General features: G+C 37.7%; 4 protein-coding genes across 5 annotated transcripts; 1 reads left to right on the top strand and 3 right to left on the bottom strand.

The window, feature by feature from the left end:
- Positions 1-774: 774 nt before the first annotated feature.
- Positions 775-2,128, top strand: LOC112497200 (putative fasciclin-like arabinogalactan protein 20). Its single transcript, XM_025094948.2, has one exon. The coding sequence runs from the start codon at positions 917-919 to the stop codon at positions 2,126-2,128; it is 1,212 nt and encodes a 403-aa protein (XP_024950716.2). The 5' UTR covers positions 775-916.
- A 423-nt stretch (positions 2,129-2,551) lies between these two features.
- On the bottom strand, positions 2,552-4,657 carry LOC102629628 (pentatricopeptide repeat-containing protein At1g71060, mitochondrial). The gene has a single exon (XM_006468765.4). It carries the CDS (start codon positions 4,338-4,340, stop codon positions 2,727-2,729), a length of 1,614 nt encoding a protein of 537 aa, XP_006468828.1. The 5' UTR covers positions 4,341-4,657; the 3' UTR covers positions 2,552-2,726.
- Positions 4,658-4,800: 143 nt separating this feature from the next.
- LOC102629140 (beta-glucuronosyltransferase GlcAT14A) lies at positions 4,801-9,036 on the bottom strand. Of its 2 annotated transcripts, none has more exons than XM_006468763.4 (4): positions 8,202-9,036; positions 6,016-6,091; positions 5,813-5,928; positions 4,801-5,733 (listed from the first exon to the last, which is right to left on the bottom strand). In XM_006468763.4, exons 1-4 carry the CDS (start codon positions 8,683-8,685, stop codon positions 5,189-5,191), a joined length of 1,221 nt encoding a protein of 406 aa, XP_006468826.1. In that variant the 5' UTR covers positions 8,686-9,036; the 3' UTR covers positions 4,801-5,188. The 2 variants fall into 2 exon arrangements, with proteins under 2 accessions (XP_006468826.1, XP_006468827.1); XM_006468764.4 differs by having other exon boundaries at positions 4,801-5,703; positions 8,202-9,032.
- A 1,741-nt stretch (positions 9,037-10,777) lies between these two features.
- LOC102628877 (uncharacterized) lies at positions 10,778-14,902 on the bottom strand. The gene is made up of 4 exons (XM_006468762.4): positions 14,388-14,902; positions 13,402-13,760; positions 12,667-12,709; positions 10,778-11,484 (listed from the first exon to the last, which is right to left on the bottom strand). Exons 1-4 carry the CDS (start codon positions 14,503-14,505, stop codon positions 11,045-11,047), a joined length of 960 nt encoding a protein of 319 aa, XP_006468825.1. The 5' UTR covers positions 14,506-14,902; the 3' UTR covers positions 10,778-11,044.
- Between the last annotated feature and the right edge of the window lie 117 nt (positions 14,903-15,019).

The raw sequence follows: 15,019 nt of genomic DNA on the forward strand, positions 1-15,019 counted from the left end.
TGGTGGCCTTTCACTTATTTGTATTCATTTATTTTGTTTTCATTTATTTCATTTGAAAAATTTGAGTATTGGGGTTTTGTTAATGACCCATGGGTAAACCATACCCAACCCATAATGAAATGATTTTCTATATAAAACTCACATTTAACCCATTTTTATGATTTACCCAACTAAAACTATTTAATTTGGTTTGGGTTTGGGTAAACCCATGGGTTGTGGGTTTATGCCCACCCCTAGAAAAGAATTATGTTAAGTAAACCCAAAATACGCAAAAAGATTAGCTTGAAACCTTATTAAAGTATTATCTGAGGCTCTATTAATCACAACAGTTGTTCTAAAAGAACATCAAAGAGCAATCATTTTCGTGATTTCTTGGTTTTATTTTCTGAAAAAAAATTCCCCTTACTTGTTCTACGTAGTTTTCTTTTGCTAATTAAAACTAGTTAAACAATATTACCACTATATAATTAAAAAACGAGTTTATAGAAATATGGGACTGCACTTGAAAAGGGAGATATTAATTTGTTTTCTGCTGTTACTTATCAAGCTAGCTAAGTACCTAGCAGTTATAATGCATTCGATCTTATTCTGTTCATCTAACAATCTTATTTTTATCATGAATTAGATCTTGTGCTTCAAATATAATTAGCATGTCGATCATTAACTAATCATAAATTCATATGGTGATTGTTGCTATAATTAGTACTCTTCAAATCAAGTAGACTTTGGAACAACTCAAATTTTGTTTTGCTCTTTTATTTATCCTCAAATAAATCTTATTAAGATGAAAGACTTTATATTACATAATTTCATATTACTCTTTCCTGCAAAATCGAAATATAATTACAATTTTAATTTAATTCAATCACAATAATTAATCGCAAAAACCATCAAGGGCATTTTCGTAGTTTCGCTTATGAAATACATCAATCTAACAAACTTACGGATCACCCAAGCTGCCACGTGCTATAACTCTCCCGCCAAAACCATAACTAACTCCCTGCACCGCAAAACGATTAATCCCCTTAAAAACCAAAGAACCAAGTTCTGCAACCACAGCGAAATTCTTGAATCCTCCACAACAATGGCGGCGAAACTTGTAATCTCACTCACCCTGCTCTCTCTCTTCTCTCTCTCCTATCCTCTCCCCGACAACTCCGTCTCCGACGCCGTCGAAATCCTCTCAAACTCCGGCTACCTATCAATGGCTCTTACTCTTGAATTCGGCTCCAAATTCTTAACCCCACCATCTCCGTCGCTCACAATCTTCTCTCCGTCCGATTCCGCTTTCGCTTCATTCGGCCAACCCTCTCTTGCCCTCCTTCAGCTTCACTTCTCCCCACTTTCTTTTCCTTCAACCTTTATGAAAACTCTCCCCTACCATGCCAAGATCCCAACAATGTCCCCTAATCACACCTTGATCGTCACTTCTTTGCCGTCCGATGACCAAGTTTCACTCAACGGTGTCAAGATTAATCAGCCGGAGATTTACGATGACGGGTCGCTGAGAATCTTTGGAATAGAGACGTTTCTGGATCCAGATTATTCTGTTTCCGAGTCCCAAGATGGGGCCGATCCTGACCTCACTCTCGGTCAATCTGTTGAATGCTTGGAATCGGTGAGAGGAAGCGAAATGAATTTCGATGACGCCGTTAGGTATTTGACAACTGAAGGGTACAATGTCATGGCTTCATTTCTTCAACTGCAGCTGGTGGGATTCAAGGACCAGACTGTAGTGCTGACTGTGTTTGCACCTCCTGACGAAGCTTTCCAGGGCTATTTTGGTAACTTCAGTGAGTATTCATCGATCTTTCTCAGGCATGTTGTGCCTTGCAAGATTTCTTATCAGGATTTGATTGATTTCGATCAAGGAACGGTGTTACCAACGTTCTTGGAGGGGTTCAAGATTAATGTCACGAAATCTCTCAAGGACTTGTATCTCAACAATGTTCGCGTTAACGACCCGAGTTTGTACTTGAATGACTGGATGTTTATTCATGGTGTTGAAAAGATCGTACCTGAATATGTGCCACAATCATCTCAGATCGGAAGCTCGATGGTGAATCTTAAGTTCTTGACCATTTTGGTAACTTTTTCTTCTCTGTTCTTTTGTATCTTCAGCCTCTAGCGATGTGATGATCAACATGACTAGCCTAGATTAGAAGCGTCTATATTTTGGTGTTTCCCCTAATAGTAATTTGTAAATCAGAAGCTTTTAACTGGTTTCCGTTAGTGAAGTTTCGTTTTAGATTTTATTTTCGTTAGAAGCATCTCTTTTGATCAATTGCTCAGTTTGCCTGAAGACAGAGAGAAGGAAAATGATTGGGTAGAAGCTTGACAGTGGAGCAATGTTTTTATTTGTGCCACTGTACATTAGATACTGTGCAACAAGTCATTAAATGTATGATAAATAATTGTATTTAGGGGAAGCAAGCAGACTAGTGGCTGCATAAAGCAGAACAGAACTGAGGGAATTGGAAACTGTAGTGTTAAGACTGTTAGTCTAACTGTAGTGTTAGTCCTCAGTGAACAAATACTCGAGTTTTCGATGGAGCAAGAACCACGTTGCTTCTGTTTTTTTCGAAACATCTCAGGGATGCCATAATTTGCAATATCAGGTGAAATATAAAATGTGAATGTATCAGAACTTCTCTCTGTTCATTGAAAGCTTGTTCTGGAGCTAATTCATAAAATAAATAAATAAAGGGGCTTTAGAGTCTCTCCTATCATTGACCTCTATCAACTAATGGAGTTTTCCTCAATTTGTCAATCTTCTGAGCCAAAACAACAGCAGTTTCCTCCATTCCCTCATCTCGAAGAGCTTGTTTTAGATTACTAAACAACTGCCCAGGAGGTCGAATACCAATATCCAGCATCTCTTGAAAGTACTTGCAAGCATCATCTAGCTTGTCCTCATGGCACAAGCTATTAATCAATGTCGAGTACATGTGCATTACAGGAAGAACTCCCCTTGCCTTCATCTCATCCCAAATCCTCATCGCCATATCTACTTGGGCGTTGTAGCAAAACATCCTGACTACAATCTCATAGGTACTGACAGTTGGCTCAGTCCCTGGCTTGCGACTCATTCTCTTAAAAACCGAATAAGCCTCTTCTGTTCTTCCAGCCTTTATTAGGTGATGAAGAACTATATCATAAGTTCGAGAATTTGGACCAATGCCACACTTCCTCATCTCATCCATCATCCTATATGCATCATTAATCCTCATTGACCAACAGTAAGCCCCCACAACAGCATTGTAAGTAGGCGCCTCCGGTTCAAATCCTCTCTTCTTTGACTGTCCAAAAAACTGGAGAGCTTCGCTTAACCTCTTCTCAGACCCCAACCCATTAATCAAAGTACAGAAAATATGAGGACTGGGCTTGCAATTCGTTGCCTCCATTTCGCGAAACAACTCAACCGCTTCATCATACCTCTTAGCGCTGCAATGTGCATTAATCATTATCCCATAACTCACAACATCTGGCTCAAAACCATCATCCTTCATTTCTCTATAAACCTCATTCATGCTCAACAAATTCTTCTGTTGCCCCCACCCTTCTAACAAAATCGTGTAGGACTTAATATCAGGATCAAATCTTCTCTTCTTCATTTTGTCAAACACCTCCTGTGCCCTCTCCACATGTCTTGACTTACACAAGGTATCAATCAATCTATTAAAATCCGGCAATTCTTGCTTCAATCCGAACTTGTCCATTTTCTCAAAAGCATCTATTGCTTCATTAACCCTCCTAGCTCTCGCATATCGCCTCGAAATTAAAGCAAATGTGTCATTAGTTAGCAACCTTTTTCGCTTCATTTCACTCACCAAGTCCCATATCAATTTGAATTGCTTAACTTTTCCCAGAGATTCAATCAAAGCATTGTAGCTCTCAGTGCTGTATTTAAACCCTTTTTGCTTCTCAGCCCACCTAAAGAACGATAAAGCCAGAACGCCTGCGTTGCTTAATCTCTTCAAAACCTCAAGAACAAGCGTTGGAGATACCTCAATTGAAGCAACATCAAGTGAAGATTCTACATTTGCAGTGTTGGTTAACACAATTTTACAGATTCTTTCAATTTGGGCATTTGGTGGGTCTTTCTTCTCGATGTCAATAGATACTTGGGTTTCATCTGAAGTAACATGAACTGATCTGTACGAGTTAAGATGATTTCGGAGAGACCAAGGTGAGATTTTGCTGCTGGGTGTAGAATTGAGAATCAAGGTTTGGCCTTTGGCGATGAAAATAGTTGTGCTTTTTAATGAATTAGAGGAAAATGAAAGATTTGATTTTTGGGGTATTATTTCGAGGGATTTGAGAAATCGAAAGCGACCCATTTGAGAGAAAAAGATCAAACTCAGAATCAGAAAAGTGAAAGATGCGAGACGAGGCCTTCACGCTAGTAAAATTATAAATACAATGGCTTTTACGTTACCCCATGCCCCGCAATGCGCTGTTGAGTGAGTGTTAACGAAGCCATTGCCCAACTTCTAATCAAATAAGAATGCGACAACAAATTGTAGAAAATTTATTGTCCAAATCTCACTTAAAAAGATTAGTCTTAATCGGGAAATATATATCATATGTAACAAAAGCTGATTTACTTCGGGCGAAATTTCCTCCGTGAATTCCCATCTGTTGATCGACACAATTTTAAGATTAAAGCCATATCCTTCTGCTAGTCAATTCAATCCATCATCCCACTTCGAAGCTAACGCACATGAAGAACCCCGCATATACACAAACAAAGACACAAGAGACGGAGAAAGCGAGAGAGAGAATTGGACAAAACAAATATGAAACAAGATCAATGCAACAAATTGGAATTTAATCTAAATGAATGGACTGATCCGGTACCCGAAAAAAGTGTCCGTCCATATTCCAATAGAAATATAGAATAGTGGTAGAACATACAACAGCGTGCAATGGCAGGAAAAGTGGGAGATACTCATCCTCTTATTGATCAACTTCCGTTGCTCTGCCTTGATTCTCTCGTCTCCCCTTCATCTCTTGCCCCATCTTATAAACACTATTACAGCCTGTGACTTGGGGGTAACTTCAAAAAATGGCCTAGAAGACAAACGAATGTCTCAATTGACTCTAGTCTTTTTTAACATTTTACAACTTCCGATGCCAAAAAAATTGCATCAAGACTCCGAAAAACCTTCATTCAGCTTATGCGCCTTCACTTGCACTGATTCGACTGGGAGCTCCAGTCATCGAGAAGGTTTGTAATGGTATCTTCCAACTTTGTTGCCTGCTGACCAGGCTTCAAAACATTGACATCACCCCATTGGGTGCAAGGATCCATCCACCAACTCCTTTGGCCAGTGCACCACGCCCCCGGAGCAACTCGATTATGTCCACGCTTGAGGATCTTTTCGTCAATCATGTTCAGCACAGGATCATCCTTCTGAAATTGTCTGGCAAAGACAACTCCACTTTGAACCATTTGATCATAATCAGAAACATTGAGAAAGTGAGGTTCCATTTTTGGAGGATTGTCCCATATCATATATCTCAAATCACTGTTTATGGTTGTGTTCTTAAACTCCGGTGCGTTGCAAATGACAGAGTGGAAATACACTTCTTGAGATAACATTACATTGTTGAAATACATAAGCAGGGTGCGAGGTAGGTTATCCCATCCAAAAACACAAAATTCTAGGAAAGATCGACTTAAGACAAACCACTGTGAACCTGCAATGCAAGAACCCCTTTCAGTGCGACCTAAACAACATAGCATATCAATAAGATAATTTTGATTTTCAAATGGCAAAATAGCATATATTTGAGAATTAGACTTTGCCTGTGAATACTTTAAAAGCATCAGGCGTTGGTCGCTTCTCTGTAGCTTGAAAAATTTGGCTCTTCCTCGCTAAGTAAAGCCCTGGGTCAACTATAACAGGCTGGATCCTTTGAGATCTGCAGCAACAAAGGACAAAGATATTTCAGATTTCATTTAAACTCAGCAACATAAATGACTGAATTCAGCAAAACGGGTTTCCCTACTCTTTCCATCCAAGGTCACTGGTGTGATCAATGAAATTGAGATCTCTCCTAACAGAAGAAAACGCATGGGCAAGATCTGAAAGCAGAAAATAAAAGCAAACAATTAATATATTGCAGAGTCTATGCAGAAAGCACCACAAGAAAACAAGTTGCATACAAGAAGAACATGGTGGAGTTAATGACATCAGATCATTTAGGCACACTAAAAACCATAGAAGAAAATATATCCAAAGCCATTACTCATATTACCAGAGATATTAAAGTATGTTTTACGAGATGGTAAATGTAGCATTCAATCAAATAAGCATACAACCGGAACCACAGGCTCCCAAAATCTGTCTTGTGAGTAATAAGAAGCCCTAATCTTGAGCAATAAACTATCATCAACATCTAAGGTTTTCAATATAACACCTGAAGGAAACATATAAAACTATAAGACCCCCAAGTGTCTCTTGAGCAAGTAAACTTGTCAAAACCTTTGTGGCAGTATATTATCGCATCCACAAACAGCGCCATTGACTATTTGTCTCACTCAATGGGAAAACTTATCCTGCACAATAATCCGGGAAAATCAATCCTTGCTGCAATACAATGGCTTCTGCCCTTTAAAGTGAGCCTCAGATTAGCCACCCAGTAATCATCGTACAATTGTTTATTTGACGAAAGCGATTCCTTCAAATCCATGATGAGTTACAAAAGATATAGCGAAGGTATAGGTGGTTCAAGAAAGTAGATAAATGCTCAGAACATTGAACATTCACCAAAATTTTTTCTTTTCATCTTCATCGCTGTTTTTTCCAGAAACTGAGCTTGAATTTTCCTCATTTATTTCCAGTAGATTTCTGATCCACTTCACTCCCATGGAATATTTGAAGCTTGTACTCTGTTGAAAAAATTTTCCCCTTCATTCAGAAAAGTGGTAATGTGTACGTCATGTCTCCCTCCCTGTGCACCTACCTCCCCATCATTCAGTCTCACCTGCCATACTTCCTTTCCCTCCCTCCCTCCCTCTGTGTGTGTGTGTGTGTGAGAGAGAGAGAGAGAGAGAAAACATAGTTACTTCCTCTATTAGAAGGCAATTCACCTATGGCCTAGATGTCATTGTGCATAGGCTCTTTCAAGATTTATCTCAGAAGTACGCGACTCTTTTCTACCTGCTAACTTGATGCCAATTAAGCCTAATTTGAACACAACAAGTCTCAGTGTGTATATATTATGACTATGGGTACCCCCCATGCACATATCTCACGTACACATCAGCTACCCAGACAATTAAGTCAAACCAAAACTAGAAAATCAGACTTTGATGGGCATGGGCTAGACAATTCACTGTAGACCTACAACTAGCTAGAGACTAGACAATATTAGACACAATATTAGACACAATCTGACAAATAAGTGGAACAACCAATAAATCTAACATCTATTGGGACAAACAGCTTGTTTCAATGAAAGAGATTTTGTCAATTTGGTTGTCAGCCAAAATTAACATTTGGAACAAGCACAGCGACTCTGTAACCCACCAGCAATGCAAGAAAAGTTTAAGTTGAGACCTCAGATCTACATGAGGCCAACTCTGCTCCTACACAACTTATTGGTCCCCCTATGCCTAATTGCATCCTACAGAAACGTTGCCTAATTGGCATCCATATTTAATCTCTTTCATACTCAGTAAACTATCAGAGTCCAAAGAAACTGATATAAACTTAATCACCACAATTCCCCCTCCAGATCAAAGAAAAGGCAAACATACTGATAACTACAGAGATTTGATTTTTTAAGTACGAACTGAAATATATTAAAACAAAATAATAATAATAATAATGAAATGTCTACTTTAAGATAAGAAACTTTTGAGTCCTATGTATCATTTCCATATTTCTACAATAACAATCTTAAATATGACTCAAATACAAAAATCTGAAAAAGCAGATAATCCTTACTACTTTCCTTGATAATTTAGTGTTTTATTATTGTACGCTAAACCAACATAAATTCCTCAAATCCTGATCCGAAAAACTAACACTTTCAAATCCTCCTGTGATCATGACCAAAGAGCAAGCAAAACCCAGTAATAAATTATAATTTAGTAATACACTCAAATCACATAACCACAAATACAATGAACACAGTTCAACAATCTCATCAAACAAAAACATTTAAAAATACTAAAAAGGAAAGCATACCATCTTGAGTAATAAGCGGATAATCCAAAGCACTTAAGGCAATGAACCAATTCCACCCTTTATCAACCTTCAACAGAATAGCAGCCGCACGCAAAACTGCAGCTACATTACTAGACCCCACAAAATTAACTCTGTCAGGCTTCCCCACAACATCAACATTACCAAAAGCCCTTACCGCCGGCACCGACCTAACCGCCGCAGCAAGCTTCAATCTCTCGTCATCAGACGCATCGGCTGCAAGATGCAACAGGTACCGATTTCTGGGATGATATAACGCCAAAAGTAACCGAAAGATCCGATCTTTGTCTCCTGTGCCGCCCGAAATATAGTAAGCAAAAGCAGGTGGATAGTGAGCCCCGTGATGAATCACCGAAGGAAAAGGCCTAGAAGAAGTGAAAGTTGAAAAAGAGTAGAGCAAGAGAAGTAGAAGTGATAGTAATGCAGCTGAAAAGAGAGTGAAAAGCCTTCTCTTTTCTGCACCCATTACAAAATTTAACAATAAAGTTTTGATTTTTCTTGATTTATCATTAATGGGTATCCCTCATTTGACTTCAAAATTGCAGCTTCCCTCGCTATTTGGGGTTTGCTAACAATTGGGTATCAACAAAATTGACTTAACTTCTCGTGGGTTCGAATTGAGGATTCTGATTAGGGTCAGAGTTAGGGTTTTCTGTCACAAGCTGAGATTTGAGTTAATAAAGAAAGACAAGAGTTGAATTTGGGAGATTTGATTTTCAGTTTGGTTTTGATCTGATGAGCAAGCGAGATGAAGACCAAAGCTGTGTGCAAGTTTTACTTTACTTGCGTTTGTAAACAGTTCTCGGGACGCAGATGCCCACTTCCTTTGTCGGGCGTGTCAGCTACTTCCTAGTTGCATGGACGAGCGTGTGTGTAAGACGCGCTTAGTTGGAAGGTGAGGGTTGACGAGGTTTTATGATTTTCAAAGCGATCTGGAACTGTACTGTTTTTGGTCTCTCAGAAAATTTTGCTATTTCCCGTAAAAAATCTCTCTTTTTTTTTTTGTTTTTCTTATTCTGTTAATTAACCAAGAGATTTTTCTTCTTTTTTGGGTGCAGCCGCTTGGGAATCACGGGTTAGCTACCAAATTGGATCGATTAATATGATTAATGATGTTATTTTAACTTATTAATGCTTTCAATCTATAATATAATAATGTCTATGTTATTATTTATAAAATAATACATCAAAATCATACATTGATCAATTTTTTTTTTTTACTTCCGTGTGTATGAATTAAATTTGAAATGTTTTTTTTTTTTACTTTGCAATTTATATCAATTTTTTTTAACACGGTACAATTTAAAAATTTAAAAGTTAAAAACAATCCCATTAACTAATTTTCCCTCCATGTTAATTAAATTAGGAAAGGCAACACAATTACACCTATTATGCACACATAATGGCGACTAACTATTAACCACTAAAGATTCGGATCATTAAAAGGAAAACGAAAATTAAAAAAAGAAGTGTAAAGAGGGAATTAAAGCCTTTTAATTGCACAATAGGTGGTACGCCTGTTGGTTTTCATAAATATTATGTGCCAAATTCGGTCAGACAAATTGCGTTAGATGCAAGTAGTAAAATCAAAACAAAGATAATTGACCCCCCAAAAAAAGATGAGAATGAGAAAAATAGGCCTCGTGTTTATGACCAGGTCAAAAATGGCGCGTGGGTTTACATAAGTCTCCAATTTGTTAATGGTAGGTTCACCATCAATGACCTGAGGCACTTTTTGTCCCTGTCATTTCTGATTCTATGTGGACATAATTTATGTGGCTTTGTAAACGGTTGATAACCTATACATTTTTCGGTTCCTTTCTTATTGTATAATAAGTTTTCCATTGTCTCGCTTTCGATGAAATTGAAGTTTATAATGTGATAATGATGTTTACCATGCTAGTGATATAAATAATTAGTGTACGGCTTGTCACTATGACTAAAGCTCATAAATTTTCCTTTAAAAACAAGAATGAGTTTGACTACGGTTATATTATTGCCGGAGCTTTATGTATCTAGCAAGTAAATGACTTCAATAATTCTAATTGAAAGTTTATTTAATTAATAAAACAAAAACTTAAAAGCCACTTGTAGTTGGGGTAGTGGGTACATATATTTTTGAGGTTTAAGAAGATATTGTCAAAAAAATATAAATCCGAATATGATTTTATTAATGACATCCAAACGAAACAAAACGCCATATGAAAAGGAGGATTGTGCAGCAACACAAGATGGAAGATTTACAGAGTCCGAAGCCATTGTTGGAATGTTATAATTTTTCAAGCATATGGGCTATGTCTGTGTTATATATCCAACACCATAAAACAATTTTTACCTCCCTTTTCAGCATATCAATATAGATTTTGTAACATTCGCTTTGGCCTTCCAAATCATTCTCAATGAGTTGCTCACATTTCTTACCTTCCACGTCGAACATGTCTACATACAACTTCCAATCAGATTTTTTAAAACTTGTTTTTCTTTCTTTTTATTCAATCATACTCAATGGAGCTTCTCACGAAAGAAAAAGAAAGAAGGAAAAAGAACTTACAAACAAATTAGAAAACATAATAATAATAATAAAAAAAACCCCATCAGATAATTGTTAAAGGTTTTGCACTCACCAATTCTACAACATCTCCCTCCACAGGAAAAAATAATAATAATAAAATAAACAAAATACCCTCCCCTGAAAGTGGGATGACTTATTTGGCTTTGTATGCCAGGCACGACGTATAAATATGAAATATTCACTATATATGGTTTCTCTTGGTTCTCTTGGAGTGTTGTGTACCTGCGTATCATTTGCAAGTTCGTTCAACTTCTCAATCCGACTCAACTGAGTCTTCATCACTGCCTTCGCTGTCACTGCTGCTACTGCTCCCGCTAGCACTTGCGCTCCCACTGCTTCCGCTCCCACTGCTACTGCTAGAGCTGGATGACTGCTCATCCTTCTCTGCTGCATGCACCTGTGCTCTAAGGGCTTCTGCTGCATTTGGCCCCTTGTTTGCTTCATCACCACTGTCATCTACGTCAGCAATCTCATCATCAGAGTCGTTTCGGGGTATACTGATGTCAAACCCACCATCAGCCTTTCGTTCAGCAGCATTGTCTTCATCAGGTGATACAGCACCAAAAATGTCATCAATATCTATATCTTGATGTTCATCAGCATCATCATTTTTTGGGTCTGGTGAGCTAATGGTCAAATTTGGTTGCTCAAACGGATCAACAATTCCCTTAACAGTGGCAGCAGGCTTTGCACCTGTCATGTGATTATTATATTTATTATAAATTCAACAATACAATAGTTGCTAAGGAACTAATCCACCAAAGTACAATCATCCCCCCAAAAAAAAAAAACTCATTATGAGTATCACCAAATCATACAGCTTTTCTCCCAAAACAAGAAAATGCATATGGGGTAAGGAAAGTTAAAAAATAATAAATAATAAACATAAAAAGATTTGAGTATGTTATCCAATTGCAGATAATCAAGTTTGACATATCTCATTCCACATGATAACGTGGCCAGGCAATGGTTTAGCTTATTTATTTGTGTGAGTAGAGTACTGGCTTCACATGGAAATGCAGGTTACTAGGTTCCAATTACAGAAAACAAATAGGCACATTGCTAAATAGTACTGTGACCTGACTATGTGTTACAGTTTTTTTGCACTTTGATGCCATATATGCATGCTTCTTTTTATGGCTTAAGATTTTATGCTTACATTCAAAATCGAAGTGCATATAAAGCACCATAGTGGAGTGAGAAGCTACCTCCTGAGAACTAAGGCTTAATGAATTTATACTTGGATTTGAATTTGGTCCAGGTTTATAAAAACTCAGCTCCATGTTTAGATGCACACAATGCAGTAAGAAAAGCACCAATTGCCAGATTTTGTATATCTACAGTAGGATGCTTGCTGAGGAAAGGATCGAGAGAGAAGAAAAAAGAGAAAAAGAAGACGATATCTTTGATTTTAAGTTTTAAGAGATCAAATTATCTTCAACAGAACTTGAATGGATGAGAAAACCAGTAAGGCATCTCCTATGAAGTCATGAAACCAACAGTTCTGCGGACCTGGTTAATATTAGGTCAAAACATAGGAAACTGGATGACAGGTAAAAAACAGATGAAAGAGACATGAACCAACAGCAACATGTTAAAATAATGAAAATCACATCTAAGTATTGAAAGATGGTGTTCTGAAGCAGATTTAAAAGCAGTGCACAAGATGGCAAGAAGAGAAAGCAATTTCTGCTTTTGACAATCTTTTCACTTTTAATGAAATTATGCATGAAGACTTCTAATGCAGCATATTTCATTGCTAGTCATATGTTGCATCTTTTGGAACTTGAAATAATGCCAGAAAACTTTCAGCAGTAATTTATTTTTCCCAATGAGAAGGTCAGTACGGGAGCCGCAGAAGCAAATTAAACAAACCTGAATTCTCCAGATGGCCAATATCAATTCTTTCCACCTGAACCTGTTCAAAACCAGAGCAAGATAAGGCTTAAAATGTGAAAAGAAAAGAATCGTGTCAATACAGGTATCCTTTTCTATATAGAATTAGAACAGAGAACACAGTAGGAAACACAATCCTCAAGCTTGGAATATGATTCTGTGCAAGCAATACACAAGTTATCAGTACACGTAATCAAAGTAAGGAAGAAAACACAAAGATTCATAGATGTACAAATATATCATATATATTGGGTCATTGCCATCATTACTCAATACACTATATAATATCCACATTATGTAAACACACAAGAAACAGGAATATATCTTATCTCAATCTTATCTCAATCACGGGCAAGACATACTACAGCTGTCAGTTCAACCAATTAAAGGATTGACGCATGCTGTGCCATTTTAACTCTTATTCAATTAAGACAGTACTTATTGTGTAGCTGATCATAATACCTTACTCTCTTACGACCAAATCAATGAAAAAGCTCATCCTTGAAGTTCCAACCTGGAGGGTGATTTTTCGAAATTAATGCAATAGCTTTTGGTCACCATTCAAAAAGATGAACCAACACTGAAACTTTTGGACATTAGATACAGCAAAAAGAACAACTCATAGCCTGTTTTTAAAATCCAATTCACCATCCTAAATTTTCTTCATAAGCAACAATTAATGCCAAAAGAAATCAACTACTAATAGGAGCTCACCGGCACAGCAGGAATTGTGCTTTTACCCACTTGAACTGGTTTCGAACCCTTTCCAACTGGAGATAATTTTGGTTCCAATACTGCCCCAAGCTGAGCAGCAGTAACAGCAGAAGTAGATTCCCCAGGCTGTCGAACATGACGGAGCTGCTTCACGGCTCGGTGAAGTCGCTCCAACCGGAATGTTTGACCATCAAAAAACAACACGGCATCATTTTCTTTGTAGTCCTCACTACTTCCCTCAAATGTCACTTTGGGTTTCCCTATTTGATTGTTTTGAAACTCCACAGAAACTCTATTGTCCTTTTTCTTGTGCAAGCTTCCAGGCTTAGTCTTATCAATTGAAGCCGGCTTAAATTCATCTACAACAACGCCCGAATTCAAAACAAAATTGGATTATAAGAATCAATAAAATCAACTCCAATTCGATAAAATCTATAGCTCAATGGTTCCTAATTTTTTTTTTAAATTACTTTTCATTCGATTTGAAAAGGATAAACCAAAACTGAGTTGCTAACAATGAGCAAATTGATCCACAAGAATAAAAAAATTTAAAAATAAATTTAACGTCACTGTTTGGCAGCTATTTTCTCAGCAACCAAACACACCATTCGTGGTCCTTTTTCGTAATTTATAAAGAAAAAAAAAAGGTTTTCAATTCCAATCTAATAAATTTGAAAAACTGATAGAAAAAGAAGTCCTAATTTAATCATAGTTGAACTTTTACTTGTTATTTGATTGCAAAAACAATTTACCAAAAAGAAAAGTCAAAATGTTAATGAACTGATCTGCAGCAATGCCAAAACAAAACAAAACAAACTCGTTCACAACAATAAACATAGTCGAAATTCGTAAACTCATTGATATATCTGAAACTCTGTTTGTTTAGTTGTTTCGAAAAGCACTTTTCAGTACCAAACAGACCATTATCGATCCTTTTCTCCCATTTTTCTTCTCCCACAAAACGAAAGAGAAAAGTTTTAACTTACATCGTAGAGTGCAGTATTTATTTGATGAATCCTCCTTGAATGAGGAACCGAGAGTCAGATTGTACCAGCGATCGGGCTCGGGCCCCGTCTTCGGCTCCTCCTTGGAGTTGTTCGCCATTTGCGATAAAGATCAGGAGATTGTTGGAAAAGAAGAGAAGAGCATTAGGGCCCCACCTGCACCTTGTGCTGCTGACATGGCAAGATGTAATTGGATGTTACTCCAACTTAGTAACTGGAGGGAGGGACGTATCGACTGCAGGGTGTTTTGTGAGGAAGATGAATTTGGAATCTGAGTTCGGTGTGGGAGAGTGTAGGATATTAAGTTGCGGATGGTGTAAGCTTGTGCCACTTGGAGAGGGGGCCCCAGTCGATGGGGTGATTGTGTGACGTGGATTTGAATGATTCAAAGAAAGTTGTGACAAGTCTGAGGAGGCATATATCGAATAGATGCTCAGACGCCACTGAATACCTGAAGCACTGAACGGGGCGGGGCGCGGCGCGCACGTGCACTCAAGGACTTACAGCCATCTGGTCGAGTTCATGGTTCATTCTTCGAGTTATTCGAATGGCGGTGGCTAAGCTGTAATTTACTTAGGGGGAATTGCGTGGGATATACTCTATTTCTTTCAAAA

The sequence above is a fragment of the Citrus sinensis genome, chromosome 2, assembly GCF_022201045.2.
Source record: "Citrus sinensis cultivar Valencia sweet orange chromosome 2, DVS_A1.0, whole genome shotgun sequence".
NCBI classification, from domain to species: Eukaryota; Viridiplantae; Streptophyta; class Magnoliopsida; order Sapindales; family Rutaceae; genus Citrus; species Citrus sinensis.